A 21,423-nucleotide genomic window follows, 5' to 3' on the forward strand; every position below is an offset into this window, starting at 1 on the left:
GCATCTGCTTGAGGCTCCCTCACCTTGAAGCCATTTTTTCAATCTCATTAAAATCAGATCTTAGTTCTCGCTGTCACTAAACACAGATCTGAGGACAACCTATTACGGGTCACGTCCGAACGACCTTTCATCCAACCAATCAGAGCGTCGCTTACCATATCATGAAAGTCGAAATGTGTTTTCTGATCATGCAACCACGAAATATTTAACACGGGGTATTCCAAACGACAGTTACGGGTTTTATGATTATATCCATTACAATCTAGGCCATCTTTAAGCCATTCCAGAATGTTCTTCTTATCAGTTTATAATTTTTTATCGAGAATACGTCAAAATATGTTTCGAAACGTAGTCGCCAGTTGGAAACTAGTGTCGTAAAGTTCGAGAAAGCTGCCTTCTGATTGGCTAATGTCGATTTCATTGGTCGGTCAAAATTAACGAAAGGTCGTTCTGACGTGACCCCTAATGGGACGTCCTCAGATCTTTGTTCAGTGGCAATTCGTCACGCCTTGCAAAGTCAATTAAACAAATTGCATATGTTTATCATCGATTTAATTTTGGATAGTCTTCACATTCAGGGAAACATATGTCGTGAAATGATTAACGTTCATGGACAAAATTTCCTAAAACGTGAAAAAGTATTTCCATGCGCATGTAGCCTTAGTTTACATTGGTGGTATGATTCAACGTTCTTTTAGCGAAGCCTTGTGGATAGCTGGCGAAAGGGTCACTTTGATGTGTAAAAATACAAGGATCCATTGATAAGTTCTATGCCTCACGCAGAAGGAGTTGCGTAATATTCTACCATGATATTGATGAATGCTTGATTCTGATTGGTTAAAAAGAGGTTTCCTTTTTGCTACGGAAACCCTTTTCAAATATATTAAGTCTTTTCACACAAAAAATGTGCGCACAGCATACATATCGATTCATAAAAAAATGGCTGACGATCGATCACCCCCATATAAACTGTAAAACAAATCTTTATTTCCTCTAATACACGCTGGGTCTCTAATACCAGCCAGGTCTCTAATACACGCCGAGTCAAGGGCTCTCGCGAAATTAATAGACGGCGTAGCGTCAAATTGAGGAAATACGGTAGTTTGATATCGGATGTTTGGGGCGTTCTAGGCCGCAATCCTGATTGCTTCGATGATGACATTAAAAGATTTAACGAAGGCATATCTTTTGCATACAAATGAAATGTTTATGAAACTGTTAGAGAAATGTTCTATGGTGACCAGAATCAGAACAATTTAAGCTATCTCATTGAAATAACCGACAATGAAAGTAAAATATATCATTACAAAAGTTAGTGACGAGGTATATCCACAAAAGTTAGTTTGTTTCCTGTGACAAGTCAATCCACGAAGCAAGGGTCACACCCCTTCCTGGTTAAAAAAGACTGTAGAAGAGCTCTACTGTTCATATGTGATTTCTAACCTTTCTCCTCGAGGTAGCTCTTGCCAACTCTGCCCTTGAGGGTGACGGTTCGGTGGTTCCAGATAAGGTTCGCCCCACACGGGTAATCCGCAGGGCCGGGGTACCGGGTTGCTGAGGGACGAGATGCTTAAACCTTTAACTATCAATCCGGTACATGAATGTTTCACGTGAAACGTGGCTGATCACATACTCTAAACACGTGGATATTTTATGATATTATTTATGATGACTTGTAAAGGTATATCTACTGAATGAGTATGTAAAAACATCAAATCGAATCAAATTTGAAGTAAATACAAAATAACCAAGCCAATTTGAAATTATTTACTGTGATGAAATATTGAAATTGTTGTATTGTATGAATATCTGTTTGAATATGTACTTAGCAATGACAGACACATACTAACAAAGAATTTACCAAGCGATGGAACTGGTTATAAATAGTACTCAAAACTGGGGGCGGCCGGGTAGCCTAATGGTTAAAGCGTTCGCTCGTCACGCCGAAGACCCGGGTTCGATTCCCGAAACGGGTACAATGTGTGAAGCCCATTTCTGGTGTCCCCCGCCGTGATGTTGCTGGAATATTGCTAAAAGCGGCGTAAAACCATACTCACTCACTAATGTATGACGGTCGGGTAGCCTAGTGGTTAAAGCGTTCGCTCGTCACGCCGAAGACCCGGGTTCGTTTCCCGACACGGGTACAATGTGTGAAGCCCATTTCTGGTGTCCCCCGCCGTGATGTTGCTGGAATATTGCTAAAAGCGGCGTAAAACCATACTCACTCACTATTTAATGTATGTTTTCTTGTCTGTGATATGTTACATATCAGTGTAGGTTTAGGTAGAAATTATTTACGTATATGTTTCTTCAGTCTCCCGACCAGCGAGTACTGCGGCGCTGACTTTCTGGTCAGGTCGATCTTTGGCGTGTAGTCCGCAGGCCCGGGTACATGGTCGCCTGCAGCAGACATAGGGGCAGTAGCAAAACAGAGTTAGATGTATAGAATAGCTTGTAGATCAACAACACAACAAAGTTATTTCTCTATATTTTGACAGATTGGCAATCAGCGTATAGCATCTACCCGAGGCAAGGGCGTTAACTGACTTAACGTTTTATAGTAAGTTCACTCCCTTGCCTCGGGAAGATGGCGTATAGTTGCCATGGTGATGACTAATCGTTACCACCATCTTCAGAAAATATAATCGTTATGTCTCCAATGATAATAATAATAATAATCATCATCATCATAAGAGAAATATCGAAATACAGAGTCGCAAGGCGCCTTTGTGATGCAGTATCGTCATCCAGATTTTTATCATCATCATCATCATCATCATCATCACAAATACTACAGTACAATGTATCTTAATCCATGATGCATTTTCAACAACATCGCAACCATCATCTGCAGCAACATCAGTAAAATCGAAGTGCCACATTATCCTGTATAGGTAATGCGCCAGCGTGATGAAATATCATTACTATATCTTTAGGAAAGCATTACCGAGGCTTGTGAGCGGCGTTCCCCCCTGTGGTACGATGTAGTCCCCCATCGGCGTCCGATTGACTGAAAACAGTAAACAAACATCGGTTTAATCAAACACTATATTTTCTTAACATGGACACCTGTCTACACGTGGGGTGATATTAGAATAATGATGCCACTGTCATCATACGTTCTCTTGCTATCAGGTGGCAGAGTTGCGTCCCTTTGGCACGAAAGAAACCTATGGTCGTGAGTTCGAATCCCGGTTCGCTACGTTCGCTGGGTTTGTCAGCACCATGCTCGTGCTTGTGGGTTTCACCAAAGTGGTAAACATCTTAGACCCGCATCACTTCGGGCTTTCCTCCCATAGTAAGCTGACACGCCGTGATATAACTGAAATATGTTAATAGTGACGTCAAACCCAACTCGCTCATTCCTCATTCGTGACCAACTCGTGTTATTTCGGGACAAGCCGAATAGCGACTCGTGCCCCTCTCGTGGCCATTTGTGCGCCCGGTTTCCGTCTTAGCGCAGACGGGCATACCTAAAACAATTGTCAACTCGTTGCGTAATGGTTCACATATATTTCCCCATATATTATATATATTTCAGATGCAATTAAAAGTACATCGGGACATGCGGAATTATACAGTATGATTGAACACATTTAACTGTGTCTTGGGTATATTTTTAGAGTTAACACATATGTTAAATCAAAAATTGTTTCTGAGGGATTCTTTGACAAAAGCTTGAAATCATATGCGCATTCTGATTGGTTTGTCGTATTTTCGCACATAACATTCATCGATAGGGGGACGAGTCTTCTTGCAGGTTACGGAAAGGGGCGAGTGGTGACGAATGGCTCATTCCTATGATCGGACACGCCGTGGCATGGTTGAATTATTGTTCAAAACGGCCCAAAACCCATCTCCCTCGTACCAGGGTGAAAGGATTTGTTCTGTTTGCCGAAGGTTACCGCGATTATACTGTGTCACCACTAAGTGTAAATGTATCTCGTTGGCAAATTGAAAGCTTGTTTTTTGTTGGTTGTTTAACGCCGCACTCTGCAATATTCCAACTATATGACGGCGGTCTGTAAATAATCGAGTCTGTTCCAGACAATCCAGTGATTGAAGTCATGAACATCGATCTACGCATCGATCTATACAAGTGCATATCAGAAGGGTATTACACTAGTCTAACTCCGCCTTAATGTCATAGGAGAAAGCGGAACTCGGTTGAATGGTGGTCAGTCACGAAGATAAAAAAAAATCCATATGTGATCAATAACATAAAGAGTTCGGGTTAATATTTTGATGAAAGATTGTTGATGAAATAGCGATAGCAAGTGGTAAACTCTTCCATACTCAAAGTTAGTCTTTATTACAAAAACAACGAACCCAAGACCGATATAAAGTTCAACATTCAACACGTAAAAAAAAATGGGCCTGACGATTACGTACCGAGCCCTCTTGGTAAATCAGTGGAATTAGGAATTTTAGTTTCCAAAACCACAGGGAATAGTGTAAAAAAATAAATATATAATATCTAAAAAACATGTTTTGAAGTGATCTCAAACACAAAATACAAAATTGTCTAACGGGTGAAATGAAAAATTAATTAAAGAAATTAAAAAGAGTACAGAAAACTACGGTTATAACGAACTCAAAGGGACCACCTCTTTTATTTCGTTAAAACCGCAGTTCGTTATATGCATATATATACAGCAAATATAAGCAAATTGCCGGGACCAAAAAATAAGTTCGTTATATCTGTAAGTTCGTTAGAAGCGTGTTCGTTATAAACGTAGTTTACTGTAATTGAAAAGTAAAAGGATTGCTTCTTTCCATCAATAAAGAAGAAAATAATGCTCGTCAAGTTTTAAGGGTCGTAATTAAAGACGGTCACCCACATGCTTATCTACCCACGTTTCTGAGGTGGCATGGGTGGTTCCAGTGTGTAGTAGAGGTCCTCCGTTCTGACAAAACTGGGGTCGGGGCTTTGGGGTGCCTTGGGGGCACGAATTGTCTTCATAATTGTCGATTCTGTCTTCGGCTGTTTCATGTCTTCGTCCGACATGGTTGCTGGTTACTTGACCGCCCCGTGCTTAGCCGTCCTTTATTATGACGTCACAGAAGGGCTCACTAGGCCAGGCGCATCATGACGTGGCGTGATCGTATTGGTTGAAAATGGAACGTGGTCATCTTTGATTTGTTTATTTTTTGTACTTTATGTTGAAAAAGATTTGGGCATTTTTATCCCCTGCCACAATTGGGGCGGGGTATATAGGAACGGAGTCCGTCGGTCCGTCTTTCGTCCGCTTCTCAGAGTGGACAAATTTTCTCCAAAAAATATCTAAGTTTGTGAAATGATTTTCTTTTTACACAATGATTCTGTTGGTCATGGTCTTAAAATGAGTTCGATAATTGGTGTCTTGATCATTTTTCAGAGTTATAGCCCTCCGTACTTTTCAGCTTCGTGCACACTGCGTGAAATGGGGACAAGTATTCTCAGAAACTACTGTAGTTACATGAATGATTTGAATGTTTATATAGGAGGTATTGTCAAGAATGAGTTCGACAATTGGTGCCGTACATGATTTTTTACAGAAGTCTTTTTTGCTCCGTGCTTTTCAACTAAGTGGTGTTTGCAATGGGACAAGTTTTCTCAGAAACTACTGAAGTAACATGAATGAAAGTTTGCATGCTTATCTTAGAGATGCGGTGATAGAAGCTCATGTTGTCAATCACTGAATTATTTACAGGCCGTCGTCATATAGCTGGAATATTTCCGAGTGCGATGTAAAGCAACAAACAAACAAAGCTAAAGATAAGGATTTATTGGACATAATCCAAACTTGACCGTTTAGTACATCTTCAGTATAAATAATAACTTCACGGTTGATGTAAAGCTTGGGATATGATGCCGGTTTGAACATAATTTCAATTATATCACGGCGTGTCTGCTTAATGGAAAAAACCGGAATTGATGCAGGTCTAAGAACCTAATCGCAGACTCCTAATCATAATAATTTTGAAACATATTCCAACATGACAAAATTTACACACTAATTTGCAACCCACCAAGTGGCTGAATTGGTAAGTGATCAGTACATAAGATGACGTCACACTTCTTTCCTTACCAAATATAACAAAACTTATAATTTGATTAGAAACTTTAGTTGTGCTTTGTCATTTTCGTAATCATTTCACCTTTTTTTTCTTATATACTCACGGGTCGCTTTGTAAAAACTGCACAAAATTATACCCTAAGATCGGATCCACGTGCCTTTCCGGTGGTCACATTTTTAACTTCGGATCGTAGTTTATCGGCGACGAACGTGTGCCTTTTTTGTCTTGGAAATTCGGATCCCTTAGGAAATCCGAATAATATGTGAAGAATAGCGAGTTGTGCCGACGAAATGACTGCATACGGCAATGGCTTACGATGATCCGGACATTCTGTCCACTAGCGAAGCGTATTTAATAACTTGCACGCCCTACATCTCCTGAAAGCGCGCTCATTGTGGTTTAAGTTAGTTAGGGTTGCAGCGTTCGCCAAGGGTTTGTAGTATATATATACATGTATGTGGCAATGCAACCGAGCGCCATAGCTGGGTAGGCATATTAAAGGGATCCGAAAGTACCATTAATTCGTCCACTATTTCTGAAATTACTAACCGCATTCGTTGTCACGATGAGTTTCATCCAAGGTGTGCGATGTATCAAATCCACCTGAAACGCAAGACTTTACCTAAGCGCCTTAGCAGTTCTTACGTGCATGGCTGCATTCCCGATTCGATCCGAATTTAGGCAGTTTCCGCCCCTCAGATGAGCATATAGAGGGTCTAACAGTAATCTGCTTGGCATGTTTTAAAAGAAGTTGATTTTAATGCCGCTTTGACAATTCCAGTGATATAACTGCTTGTCAGCTTACTGTGTAGGAAAACTTGAAGTGATGCAGGTCTCAGACGTTTACCACTTTAGTTAAGAGCACCTGTATGGTGCTGACGAAGTCACTAAAGGCGACTATCGGGTGGTCAGGCTCGCTGACTTAGTTGATGCATGTCATCATATCCCAATTGCATGGATCGATGCTCATGATGTCAATCACTGGATTGTGTGGTCCAGACTCGATTATTTACAGACCGCAGTCATATAGCTGTAATATTGCTGAGTGCAGCGTTAAACAGCAAACAAACCAAACATAAAAAGCGCGAACTGGGATTCGAACTCATCATAGGTTTCTGGCATACCCAAGGGATGCAACTCTGTAATGTTGAATGACCCACAGCTCAGGCTTCAACAGGGACATATGGCTTTACCCAGCATTTTTTTGTGAAGAGTTGCATCCCTTAGCTGTGCCAGGATTGGATGATGGTGGTGTGAAGCCCATAGTGTCCTATTCAGGGTATACATTTGGTTTGTTGGCACCATACCTATGCTTATGGGTTTCAACAAAGTAGTAAAATCTCTATGCCCAGATTCAACTCTGGCTTTCCTCCTGCATAATCTGACACAATGTGATAGACATGAATTCAAAGCTGTGTAGCACACGCATGCACGCACACACAAAAACACACGCACACACACACGCTTCACACACAGACAGACAGACACACACACACAGACAGACACACCAGTGACATAATACAGCCTTCTTTCTACACATTCGTGACCAACTCGTATTATTCCGGGACACCTCTCGTGGCCATTTTTGCGACTGGGTTCCGTCTTAGTTCAAACGGGCATACCTAAAACAATTGTCAACTCGTTGCGTAATGGTTCACATATTATTTCCCCATGTATTATATATATTTCAGATGCAATTTAAAGCACATCGGGACATGCGGTATTATACAGTATGACTGAACACATTTAACTGTGTCTTGGGTATATTTTTAGATGTAAGACATATGTAAAATCAAAAATTATTTCTGAGCGATTCTTTGACGAAAAACTTGAAATCATACGCACATTCTGATTGGTTTGTCGTATTTTCGAAAATAACATTCATCAATAGGGGGACGAGTCTTCTTGCAGGTTACGGAAAGGGGCGGATAGTGACGAATGCTTTCAACAGTGTCATGCATAGCTTCTGGGGGGTGTGGGATTTAAAAAATATATGATCTCTTCCCGGAAATGATGAAAAAAAAAAACAGCCAGCAAAGAGAAACGTTTATACACTTTCAGCATCCATTGACCAGTGAAAAAAATGCTAGAAAAAGACAGATACTTTAAAAACTGTTTATTTCCATGTTCAAATATAAGTAGGAAATATCAGGAAATATCAAATAACATAATTTGTTCAATTGGTAAATATTGCAACAATTTCAATACAATCATCCCTGAAATATCATTCAACTCATTCTGTACATACATATACAAATAAAACTATGTTTTTGTACAGTACTTCATTTGTTTAGTTTCTAACGTGACCTGCTTACATGACGTAACCATGGCAACCATGTCCGATAACCATAACCTTTGCTTTCTGTGATCAAAATATATGTTTGTTTATTTTTTAACGCTGCACTCAGCAATGTTCCAGCTATATGATGTCAGTCTGTACATAATTGTGCCTGGACCAGACAATCCAGTGACTGATATTGCGAGCCATGACCCATGTCATGACACGCTATCAACTTTGCGATTAGTTGATTGGCAATAATTTTACATAAATTCATTCCAATAATGACTCTGATTAAATAAAGAAGTTCATGGCAATATTTTCTTGACATACTTGTATCACTAGGCACTGTATTGAGATTTTCTAAGTCAAATAACATTAAAAATATATTAGATTTTTATTCTGTATACTGTCAAGTCCTGTTAATGCGACATGGTTGGCTGCATATGATTATGTCGGATTAACAAGTATGTCGGATAAACGAAATTAAGTAGTATCAACGTTCATGATCGAAAATCGAAACTACACGAAAGATAACGATACAAACACTAATTGTTCATTAATTGTTTATGGTTAAGCAAGTTTATCTCTGCAGCCGTTGTAATATGCAGCTACCAGCCAACTCGTTTCGCATCAAAACACGGGCTGTGTACTCGCGGGCAGATGACCACGGAGTACGCTGATCATTGTGTCAGATTAACGAGACTGATTAATGCGTGATTTCGGTAATTCGTTGCAAATTAGGTGTGTCTGAGTCGGAGTGTCGACTGTCGGATTAATGGGTTTAAATAGCACTGATTTAATCGGTTCCCATCATTAGTGTCCGATGAAGCCGATTGTCGGATTAACGAGTGTCGGATTAACGAGACTTGACTGTAGTTCTAAATCCATGTCAGAAACAAAAACAAATGTAGTAGGTTTGTTAATACAGATTTCTAAATAAAACCCAAAACAAACTTAACAAGCTGAAACCATAAAATTGCATAAGTGATGAGGATGCTATGCTAGCATGACCAGCACCAAAACATAGATCTGCCTAAATAATACCTAAATAGCTTGACTAAATAAATCTGCATATTACAGTATTCATACCACTGAAGTACATCGGTGAGACAAGGGGTGTTCTTTCCTCCAAACAAGGCTAAATGCCACAGATAACACTGTCTGACTGCCTGGCATGGGAAACACTCAAGCAATGAGTCCCCCTTTTAGGCTGTGACGTTGGCGAGGGCAGGGATGATCTCGTAGTAGATGTCGATGCCGCGCAGGAAGACCTTCTCGTTGAGGAACTCGTTGTGGTCATGCAGCAAGATGGGGGTGTGGTTCATCGGGGAGAAACCCAGGGCAGGGATGCCACACTGGAAAGGGGGTACAATTACAGGTGTTATTCTAGGGTGACAGGGTGAAACAGTCATGGTCATATAGTGAAATTGTTCTTATGAAAATGGGCTGATTCTATGTGGTGGTGATTAATGATGACAATATTTTTTTTATGTATGTTTGTAGTATCATTTTATTCCTAATTCATAAAAAAAGTGGGGATGGACAAATAACAATACATATTTTGTTTACATGTTTTTCTGATTGTATATGGTTGAATATGAAAAACGCAACACAAAAAAGAACCCATTCTCAAATCTGCCCCACCCTCTACCTAACCTGCCCCCACCCCTCTAACCAACCTGACCCCACCATCAAACCTGTCCCACCCTCCACCCAACATGACCCCACCCTCAAACCTGCCCCATCCCTCTACCCAACATAACCCCACCATCAAACCTGCCCCACCCTCTACCCAACATAACCCCACCCTCAAACCTGCCCCACCCCTCTACCCAACACAACCCCACCCTCTATCCAACATAACCCCACCCTCAAACCTGCCCCACCCCTCTACCCAACCTGACCCCACCCTCAAACCTGCCCCACCCCTCTACCCAACCTGACCCCACCCTCAAACCTGCCCCACCCTCTACCCAACATGACCAGCCCTCAAACCTGCCCCACCCTCTACCCAACATGACCAACCCTCAAACCTGCCCCACCCTCTACCCAACATGACCAACCCTCAAACCTGCCCCACCCTCTACCCAACATGACCAGCCCTCAAACCTGCCCCACCCTCTACCCAACATGACCAACCCTCAAACCTGCCCCACCCTCCACCCAACATGACCACTCTGGCCTGAACCCACCTCTCTGGTGAACCTGCTGTCTGTGCCAGCAGGGAAGATCTCTGTCTTATACTCCACCCCCCTGAAACAACAATACAGCAGGTAATGTTACATTGTTATTTGAACAATAACTCAGAGAAACTCAAGAGAAAATATCGACTATCCCTTCAGAGCAAATTAATCCCCACAGAGATATAATCTTGACTTCCTTTACATAAATTATGCTTGGCTGTAAATTATGCAATAGATGAACAGATCTTAACCATATATATCTGAATTGTCCATAAATTTACATATTTAGTCAAAATATCAATAAAAGTAGCATTAAAATGATGTTTTTCTCGCCTCCAGTTTGACCATGTGGATGGTAACATTTTTATTTGATTTACATTAGTAGGACTGCTCTATTACCAAGCAGAGCCGTTAAGAGAGGCAGTGCTCAACTGGTTCTTAAATGTTTTCCTGAAGTTTAATGTTAACATCAATCTCATTAAAATCAGATCTTAGTTCTAGTCAAGTCAGAATGACCTTTGGCAAACTTTGACCGACCAATGAAATGACTAACAAGAAGTCGACATTAGTCAGTCAAAAAGCAACTTGCTCAATCTTTACAACAGTAGTTTCAAAATGGCGACTTCCATTACAGACTAAGAAAATTATCGATAAATAATTAAAAAACTGAACCAAAGAAAATTTTGGATTGTGTCATAGATGGCCGTGATTGTATGGCAGTACTTCCCACTTGGGATGGAAAGTCTCTTCCTTTTCCAATGTTTATCCAAATGAAGTTGGAGATAGACGATGAATTTGACGGAATCGGTCGTACAGCCCGCAACTGTCATTCGAAATACCGTGTGATAACCTCTTGAGGTTGCACGATTAGAAAACACATTCCAACTGTGACTTGTCCAGTTTGGTAAGACATGCTCTGATTGGTCCAATGAAAGGTCATTCTGACGTGACCCGTAATGTGATGTCATGAGAACTAAGATCTGATTTTAATGATATTTTGTGTTCATATACATTGAATACGACTCATTTTATGTGTATCATGTTACAATGTATGTTTCATGTCTCTTTCCAAAAGGTGTCTAAAATGTAAAATAAAATAAATAATAATGATAATAACAACAACAATAATAATAATAAAGTGGATTCCAAGAGCGCTAATTCCATCCATTTGCATGCTCGTAGCGCCAACATTAATTAACCAGGGCAATGAATAAGTGTGCACACATTTTTCATTCTCAGCTCCCTAGGGAGTATACTACCTACGTAAGTTGCTTTGTGAGATGCTAGGTTTACAGTCATATTACCATCTCATTCTACGGGGCACCCATTTATACAGCTGGGTGAACAGAGGCACATTTCGAACAAAGTCACTTGCTGAGGAGAAATTACATGTGGTACATGTGCTTCAGTGGGGCAGGACCAAACCCTAGAGTGAGTGAGTGAGTTGGGGTTAACGCCGCTTTTAACAGTATTCCAGTTATATCGCGGCGTGTCAGCTTAATGTGGGAGGAAAGCCCGAAGTGATGCAGGTCTCAGAAGTTTACCATTCTGGTGAAACCCACGAGCACGGGTATGGTGCTGACAAACCGAGAAACATAATCGGGGCGAACCGGGATTCGAACCCACAATCATAGGTTTCTGGCGTGCCCAAGGGACGCAACTCTGCACAGCGAATCGTGGCGCCTTAGACGACTGGGCCACCCGTGTCCCCCCCCCCCCCAAACCCTAGAAACTCTCAGGTATGAAGCTCATGTTGCCTTACTTACGACCATAAGTATAACTCTAATGACCTTCTGTTCCGTCATGTCCGTGACAAAGTCCTTGAATTAAACGTCCTTACAATTGTGGGGACATCCGTCACTTCAAGCAGCATTTATTTATCATTACTACATGCACTGAATGGGGCCCCTTACGAGAATAACTCGGATTGATTGCTCAAATAAATGGACTGCACTATGTAGCCACATTGTTCAGCCATAAATGTATCAATAAATCATTGCTGATCGGAGAACTGTTGGCTGGAATTTGTCAATATATTGTCAGAGATCCAATCTCGTAATTAAAGCGGGAAACACTGCTCCATGTTCGGGTGGGCGACATGTCAGGGTGTTACGTCACGGGCAAATACTTCAGCAGAGTGGCCCAACAATAGCTATTGATCTTGTACATTGGCTGGCGGAGTGAAATTGATTAGGGACTGATTTCATTGGCAGCTGGTACGACCTGACTTGACAAAACATGGCCAAATATTGATATATACGATAAAATTATGCAATGTTTGATTCAGAAGGTTTATTGCTGATTTAGTTCCAGAAATTTTGTTGTGAGAAGTGTTTGATTAAGATTTGAGGCTTTGTTGTTGGAGTGTTTGATTCAGAGTCCGGGCTTTTGTCGCGAGAAGTCGAAAAGTTTGATTCAGATTGCAGACTTTTTCATGAGAAAGGCTTTTTGTTATCATGTGATTGAGGACTTTTGTCATGAAAATTATTTCAATCACATATTTGATTCTTGACTTTTTATCATTAGAAGTGTTTGATTCAGATGTAAGGCAGTTGTCAGGAGAAGTGTTTGATTCAGATGTAAGGCAGTTGTGAGGAGAAGTGTTTGATTCCAATGTAAGGTAGTTGTCAGGAGAAGTGTTTGATTCCGATGTAAGGCAGTTGTCAGGAGAAGTGTTTGATTCCGATGTAAGGTAGTTGTCAGGAGAAGTGTTTGATTCCGATGTAAGGCAGTTGTCAGGAGAAGTGTTTGATTCCGATGTAAGGCAGTAGTCAGGAGAAGTGTTTGATTCAGATGTAAGGCAGTTGTGAGGAGAAGTGTTTGACTCAGATGTAAGGCAGTTGTCAGGAGAAGTGTTTGATTCCAATGTAAGGTAGTTGTCAGGAGAAGTGTTTGATTCCGATGTAAGGCAGTTGTCAGGAGAAGTGTTTGATTCAGATGTAAGGCAGTTGTCAGGAGAAGTGTTTGATTCCAATGTAAGGTAGTTGTCAGGAGAAGTGTTTGATTCCGATGTAAGGCAGTTGTCAGGAGAAGTGTTTGATTTAGATGTAGGGCAGTAGTCAGGAGAAGTGTTTGACTCAGATGTAAGGCAGTTGTGAGGAGAAGTGTTTGATTCAGATGTAAGGCAGTTGTCAGGAGAAGTGTTTGATTCAGATGTAAGGCAGTTGTCAGGAGAAGTGTTTGACTCAGATGTAAGGCAGTTGTCAGGAGAAGTGTTTGATTCAGATGTAAGGCAGTTGTCAGAAGTGTTTGACTCAGATGTAAGGCAGGTGTCAGGAGAAGTGTTTGATTCAGATGTAAGGCAGTTGTCAGGAGAAGTGTTTGATTCCAATGTAAGGTAGTTGTCAGGAGAAGTGTTTGATTCCGATGTAAGGCAGTTGTCAGGAGAAGTGTTTGATTTAGATGTAGGGCAGTAGTCAGGAGAAGTGTTTGACTCAGATGTAAGGCAGTTGTGAGGAGAAGTGTTTGATTCCGATGTAAGGCAGTTGTCAGGAGAAGTGTTTGATTCAGATGTAAGGCAGTTGTCAGGAGAAGTGTTTGACTCAGATGTAAGGCAGTTGTCAGGAGAAGTGTTTGATTCAGATGTAAGGCAGTTGTCAGAAGTGTTTGACTCAGATGTAAGGCAGGTGTCAGGAGAAGTGTTTGATTCAGATGTAAGGCAGTTGTCAGGAGAAGTGTTTGATTCAGATGTAAGGCAGTTGTCAGGAGAAGTGTTTGACTCAGATGTAAGGCAGTTGTCAGTAGAAGTGTTTGACTCAGATGTAAGGTAGTTGTCAGGAGAAGAGTTTGATTCAGATGTAAGGCTGCTGTCAGTAGAAGTGTTTGACTCAGATGTAAGGCAGTTGTCAGGAGAGGTGTTTGACTCAGATGTAAGGCAGGTGTCAGGAGAAGTGTTTGACTCAGATGTAAGGCAGGTGTCATGATGAGCAATAACAAGTTGTCAAATTCCTCGGCCAACTCACAGTCTCTCCAGTGTGGAGCTGAAGGCGTTCCACCAGGGGTCCTGTTTGGAGATGGGAGCAGTCTTAGTATTGGTGTCCTTCTGTGCAAACAAAGGGGCACACGTCATATTAGTCCAGGTCTGTTTGATATTTATAGGGAGGGGGGTAAAACATCTGAGATGTTTACTCCCGTAAACATATGTGGTGCTGACAAACCCATCATCATAATCAAAACAAATTTGGGATTCAAACCCATGATAATAGGATCCTGGCATACCAAAGGGACACAACTCTGCACATCAAATTACAGGGCCTTAGACCCCCATGGCCACCAACTCAATATATAACATATATAATGAGTTCTAGTGAGGATCTCCGGAAGACCGTGGTTAATAATGATCCACACTGTCCGAGTATGATCGTATACTAATACAGCCAGACATGAATTACGTTATTGAAACATGCAGTGAGATCCTCATGTGTTGGGTCAGTAACCAAAAAGTTAATAATTACAGACAATCAATCACTGTTCTCCAGCACAGCTGTGTGCAGTCATGGCTGTGTTTGTGTACGTAATGACCTCAGAAGGTAGGATATCGAATCTCTGTGTGTGTGTGTGAGACGGTATAAATGAAGGCCCCACATGCCTAGTTCTATGTACAGTATATAATCGGTCAAAATTTAATTAGGATAATTTAAATTTAAATTTTAAATATTAACTGAGATTTAATTTTTGTTTTAACATTCAGCGATCATACAAAAGGTTGAGTTCTGTTATATCACAACAACTTAAACCCATGCACGCACGCACGCACGCACACATACACACCCGCACACACACACACACAGACACACACACAATCATGCAGACACACACATAAACACTCATTCACACAGACACACACACTCACTCACACAGACACACACACTCATGTGGACACACACACACACTTACACTCATAAAGACACACACACACACTAACACTCATGTAGATACAGACACACTCACTGACACAGACACACACATGACACACACTGATTTTATTTTAAGGAGATAAGATGTTTATTTCAGTTGTTTTCGATAATAAATGGTGAAGAGGAAAATAATTTGTCCTCTAAACTGTATTGATGTTACAGTTACAGTCTGGAAAACCATATCAGAGCGAGTGAGTATGGTTTTATGCCGCTTTTAGCAATATTCCAGCAATATCACGGCGGTTGAAAACCAGAAATTGGCATCACACATTGTACCCATGTCAGGAATCGAACCTGGTCTTCGGCGTGACGAGCGAATGCTTTAACCACAAGGCTACCCGTCCGCCCCACCAAATGTCAGAAGATCTTTCAGCGGGCAGAACAAGGAACTTACAATAACAAAGTCGTATGTGACGTCCTCGCCGGCCTCCTGGCACCACGCCTTGATCTGATTCTCAAACTTGATCACATCCACAGACGGGGGCATACGTATATCAAATGCTGTGGGGAAAATAACATGTATGAGAAGGTTACACACGTATCCCCAGAAACAGTTTTGTGAATGACACACACTGTAGGAGTTGAGTATACCGGGTCTCCATCAAATGAAAAGCAAGACTCTGAAAGTGCTGCATCCTCGAGTATTATACCTTTATTCTATTATGATACAAAAATATATTTTGTTTTTTGCTTATTTGTTGTTTAATGCCACATTTTGCAACGCAATATTCCAGCTGTATGATGGCGGTCTGTAAATATTCAAGTCTGGACCAGACAATCCAGTGATTGACAAAATACGTAAATTGATACGAAAATACCCTGGACCATACACAGCCATAGCTTGTTTTGATTCTGTTTTGTATGGCACGATGCCAAATTTAGCCAGCCAATCAAATGGGCTCGAGAAATTAAGATCGTGATTGAAATGATGACATCCAAAGTGAAGCTTAAGTGACGAATGGGTCCAGGGTACATCCTTGGCACAGCTGGCATGTTTCCTTGCGAGGACAACCAGATTGTATTAAAACATGAATCTTTGTTGTTCAACATACCAGCATGTTTTTTCGAAAGAGCAACCAATCCGGAATTAAAAGTAACAAATATTCACGATGATATTCGACTCTTCGTATTTTTTTTAATGATTCCCTATCGTGCCATTACAGATATCCCGCCTTGTATGTTTCGGCCAACACACAGGAAGGCTAGCAATTTCTTGGCTCGATCGTAGCACCACCAGTGGCTATTACGAGTTATGTCCCTTCAACATCACTCCTATTGACCAATCAGATTCCACCTCTCATATCACATGCATTTGCTTCAATCAAATCAAATCGCTAATCAAATCTATATTGTAATGAAAGGGGTCTTACTTTTCGAAGTGCATCAAATCAGCGAGATTAAAAACATGAAAAGATTTTGAAATATCTATTGACCCTGAGTTGGGGGTTCATATGCTTTGCAAATCCTGCAATCGACTGAAATCTGCAAGGCAATTTACAAACTGGATGTTAATTTCGTTACGCAATTTTGATTGGACTATACATAGATTTGTTATTCCAGCCAAATTATAACTCCATAATTCCAGCCTAGTTCGGTAGTCAGCTATAGTCTGGAAGGTAATTTAAGGTACCAACGTTTACTACAATATCTGAAAAACTATCGGACCTACTCCAGTCAAAGTTGGTATGAGATTATTAAACAGTCATACATAACTGGATATTACATTTAAAGACAATCGGTGCATGAATAAAAAATCTGTCTATTTAGCTATCACTATATTTCATCAACAACCAGACCTGTTCGTCACGGATGGAACGAGCATACATTGAAACAGCCATCTGCATAATGCTACCCCTGCGTCACAGGGCCATATGACACAGTTGAACCAATCAACTCAACTCGAAAGGGTGAAAGGGAATCACGCACGTTGAGACGCCCAACGCTAACACCGTATTGCCTCGGGAAGATGGTAATTACTGAGTTCATGCAACGGAAGGAGTGAATGTCAGCAATATTCCAGCTATGTCTGACAGCACATAAATAATTGATTCTGAGCAAGGCCGACTAATATCATGTGCAACACTGATCACCATCGATGTCATCGGGTCACACTGACACACAATCAGTTTTAGTCAACTGTCAATACAAGCATGGAGTGCTGGGGACAGATTCCGACCTGGACTCCCCACGGGGGAAAAAGTGATGCCACACCGACTCATGTTTTTGTACTGAGAGAAGAGTAAATGTTTCTTACATAAACCTAATTCTGCCGGCACAACATTAAACTGGATTCCTCCCTGCAAAGAAAAAGGAATTATTTTATTTATTTGATTCAGAGTCACAATCCACAGCCCTGTTCCACGAAAGGATCTTAGTGCTAAGATGATCTTTTAACTCCTGTACATAAATACAGTCTTTAGCTCGCCAGGATAAGAAAAAGACAATAACTCAGAGTCACAATCCACAGCCCTGTTCCACGAAAGGATCTTAGTGCTAAGATGATCTTTTAACTCCTGAACATAAATACAGTCTTTAGCTCGCCAGGATATGAAAGATTTGAAAGATCCACTTGCTGTCACTATTGATATTCAAATATTACCTGCATATAGACTCACGACTAAAACATTTGATGTTATCACAAGAATGAGTAAGTGAGTGAGTTGGGTTTAACGACAGTATTCCAGTTATATCACGGCGTGTCAGCTTAATGTGGGAGGAATGCCGGAAGTGATGCAGGTCTCAGACGTTTACCACTTTGGTGAAACCCACGAGCATGGGTATGGTGCTGACAAACCCACAATCATAGGTTTCTGCCGTGCCCAAGGGACGCAACTCTGAACAGCGAATCCCCGCGCCTTAGACGACTGGGCCACCCGTGCCCCTTATCACAAGAAGAATATCCATGCCAAATTGCTCCTCCTTCTGTTGGGCTATTTTGGCATGTTTAGAGAAGAAGATTACAGAGCTGAAATTGCCTTTTGACAGAATTCAAGAAAATGATCAAAACAAAGTTAAAAATATATAAATAGCCCTACTACACATGGACCAAATGGCATTACATTTTGAACAAACATAACTGAGTAACAAGTATAAATAGCTTTTCCAATATGGCCGTCATGGAGGCCATATTGATTACTGGAATTGAACATCTTGATCAGCTTGGGTGGCATCATTGGTAGGCACAAGCATTTGAAGTTTCAGCTTCGTTGGTCAGAGCTCTAGATAAGCTGTTGGATATTTGGGTGTGTTTCCCATGGGTTTGATTTTAAGTTGGTATTCAAATTTTTTTTACCCACATGTCTTTACATGAGACCTGTTTCGTATCAAACCCTGTAAATTACTAAAACCAAATGAACAGTAGAATACACATTTTACCAAATATAATTGTCTGTAAATGAATTTACTGACAGGGTGATACACAATTGTTTTATCTTACAGTTGTAATATAGACATTAGTCTTATTTTAGAAGCGATTTTATAGTTTTTGTCGTGTATTTGATATACTAATGATTTGATTTGTCACATATTTCAGTTTATTTAATGCATACTTTATGCAAATATGCAGCTTATCAACAGCTCTGATTGGTTGTGTGGTTTCTGAAGAGGCGTTTAAGATGAATGATTTTTTATTTTCCTGGCAGCCATATTGGATTTCTGATCAAGATGCCTCAAACAATTTGAACCTGCAGATGGTGACCTTCTCATCCATCAACTTGCAGGCCTTTACAATACTGAGAAAAAGATTTTACATAAAATTATGGAAACCTGGCAGCCATATTGAATCCAAGTAACAAACATCCTCATTAAATTTCAGCTGAATCGATTAAGCCATTTCAGTAAATAAGTCAAATAGGTAAAAGGTTTACAGATGATGATGGACGACTTGCAACGACATAAGCTTACATGTCCTCTCAGGCCAGGTGAACTAAAAATCAAAATTAAACTCTCTCCTCAGGTTAAGTATTTCAGTATCTAATAATCTTGAAAACAGACAATAGTGCCATAATGCTAATTTCAGGAGACATCCTATCTATGGACATGTACCATATATTCGACATAATAAGCGCCCACGTCGATATTTGCTAATATATTGGCTAGTTAACAATCCCAATCAGCACCCCTTCCGATTGATCAATGTACACAAGATTTATTTATTCGTGTTTAATACGCACTCGTGTGTTATATGCACCCTTAATTATGGGCAATTAAATTCTTGAAAAATATATCCGTCGTTAAAATATGCATGGACTTTTCTTTTGTATCATTTCAGGCTGTCAGCATAAACCACAAAATTTACGATCTTTCAACTGTTTTTTTTCCCACCAAAATTTTATTCTAATGAGCCCCTATTTCTAATTTTGAGAGCGTCCTGGGTGCTTATTACGTCAAATACGGTAATAGTAATAACATCGGCTGTCAACGACATCAAGCATGAGATACTCATATCCCGTCAATGTTATGTTCTATTGAGTAAAAGACTCAAGCGCTTGACAACAAAATACGGAAGCCTTTTAGGGCCATTTTCTTTTTTTCTTGAAATTTCAAGATGCTAAGTTGAAATTTCAAGATGCTAAGTTGAAATTTCAAGATACATAAGATAAAAATTCAAGTTAATCTTCGGTGTGATGAGCGAACACTTTAACCACTAGGCTACCCTAGAGCGCTGATAAATCAGGAAACAAAAATGGTTTTGGATTAGAACCCATCATTGATTGTAATTTGCTGTCTTCGAAACCAGAAATTCCTTTTCTGCAAAATTCAGAAAAGCAAAAGGTACTAGTTCATTGTTAGCCAGACATCTGTAACAAGATTTTTGCCAGACATATTGAATGCTATATTCAGTAATGCTCCGGAAGCAAAGCTTGACAGATGGAAGGACAGCACCCATTTCGAGATCCTCGTCCTCGGGGGATAATTAATCATTCCAACTGATAGTAGAATCAATAATATAATTGAAATAAAATACCGTATTCGACGTAAAAGAGCCCCGCTCTAATAAGCGCCCACGGCGATATTTGCTAATATATTGGCCAGTGAACAATCCTAATTAGCACCCCTTCCGATTGATCAATGTACACAAGACTTATTTATTCGCGTATAATACGCACTCATGTGTTATATGCACACTTTATAGGCAATTAAATTCTGGAAAAATATATCTGTCGTACATAAACATTTCAGGCTGTCAGCATAAACCACGAAATTTATCTTTAACTGTTTTTTTTACTAATATAATATTCTAATAAGAGCCCCCTGTTTCTAATTTTGAGAGCGCCCTGGGCACTTATTATGTCGAATACGGTATGTCTCAGTCTCATCTGTTGTGTGTTTAATGATAATTAGGTCTGAGGTCTACATCATTGGCTAATTTGATATTTTGTCTTTGTGATCTTACTAAAACAATACAGGAAGTTCACCACTTAATCTTAGTCCTTGAAAAAATAAATGTCATTTGAACAAAACAATAACGTGTGCTGAAACGACATTAATTGTTACCTTCAGTATTGTCATGTTAACGGTGGTCACATCCCCGTGACTTAGATTCGGATCTGATTTCAATCTACAATGGAAAAACACATCAAGCCATAATACATTTCTTTGAACTTGATTCCAAAAGGGCTGGTTCTTTGGTTGGGTGGATACTGAGTTGGACCAGTGTACCCACGGGACTACCCTGACCTGCGGTTAGTCACGTGATTATATTGCTTTATGGCAAACATTATCTAGAACTCTATGGCTAGACAAATGTTTGCATTCCTTCTGACTTTCATCTTCCAGAGGCAAGAGAGTTAACCGACTTTAAAAGTCCAGTTTCCACCCTTGCCTAACTAGGCTGGAATTACTGGGCTCGATCGTTGCGCCACCAGTGGCTATTACCAGTTATGTCCCCTCTAAGCCTCTCCTATGGACCAATCAGATTCCACCTCTTGTATCACTTGCATTTGTCTGTCTCACATTCCCTGAACCATATTATTTTCCATTT

The 21,423-nt window shown here is 40.4% G+C and overlaps 3 protein-coding genes across 5 annotated transcripts in view; 1 reads left to right on the forward strand and 2 right to left on the reverse strand.

The window, feature by feature from the left end:
- LOC124133829 overlaps positions 1-5,031 on the reverse strand; it is a 74,825-nt gene extending 69,794 nt beyond the window's left edge. The window contains exons 1-4 of the mRNA XM_046498367.2: positions 4,858-5,031; positions 2,948-3,010; positions 2,299-2,400; positions 1,444-1,554 (exon numbers count right to left, since the gene is read on the reverse strand). Of these exons, the coding sequence (XP_046354323.1) occupies positions 1,444-1,554; positions 2,299-2,400; positions 2,948-3,010; positions 4,858-5,008 (427 nt within the window). The 5' untranslated portion in view covers positions 5,009-5,031. The remainder of the gene's footprint in view (positions 1-1,443; positions 1,555-2,298; positions 2,401-2,947; positions 3,011-4,857) is intronic.
- LOC124133830 (orexin receptor type 2-like) overlaps positions 1-21,423 on the forward strand; it is a 156,599-nt gene that overhangs the window by 48,523 nt on the left and 86,653 nt on the right. The gene's annotated exons all lie outside the window — the stretch shown is intronic.
- Positions 8,162-21,423, reverse strand: part of LOC124133831 (aminoacylase-1B-like) — a 38,347-nt gene continuing 25,085 nt past the window's right edge. Inside the window, exons 11-17 of one of the 2 annotated variants that reach the window (XM_046498373.2) lie at positions 20,937-21,000; positions 17,695-17,737; positions 15,835-15,941; positions 14,487-14,566; positions 10,534-10,594; positions 9,522-9,696; positions 8,162-9,449 (exon numbers count right to left, since the gene is read on the reverse strand). In XM_046498373.2, the coding sequence (XP_046354329.2) occupies positions 9,547-9,696; positions 10,534-10,594; positions 14,487-14,566; positions 15,835-15,941; positions 17,695-17,737; positions 20,937-21,000 (505 nt within the window). In that variant the 3' untranslated portion in view covers positions 8,162-9,449; positions 9,522-9,546. Of the gene's footprint in view, positions 9,697-10,533; positions 10,595-14,486; positions 14,567-15,834; positions 15,942-17,694; positions 17,738-20,936; positions 21,001-21,423 lie in introns of both variants that reach the window. The other variant, XM_046498372.2, reaches the window with a different exon arrangement.

Source organism: Haliotis rufescens, unplaced genomic scaffold, assembly GCF_023055435.1.
Source record: "Haliotis rufescens isolate VD_foot unplaced genomic scaffold, xgHalRufe1.0.p SCAF_16, whole genome shotgun sequence".
Classification (NCBI taxonomy): domain Eukaryota; kingdom Metazoa; phylum Mollusca; class Gastropoda; order Lepetellida; family Haliotidae; genus Haliotis; species Haliotis rufescens.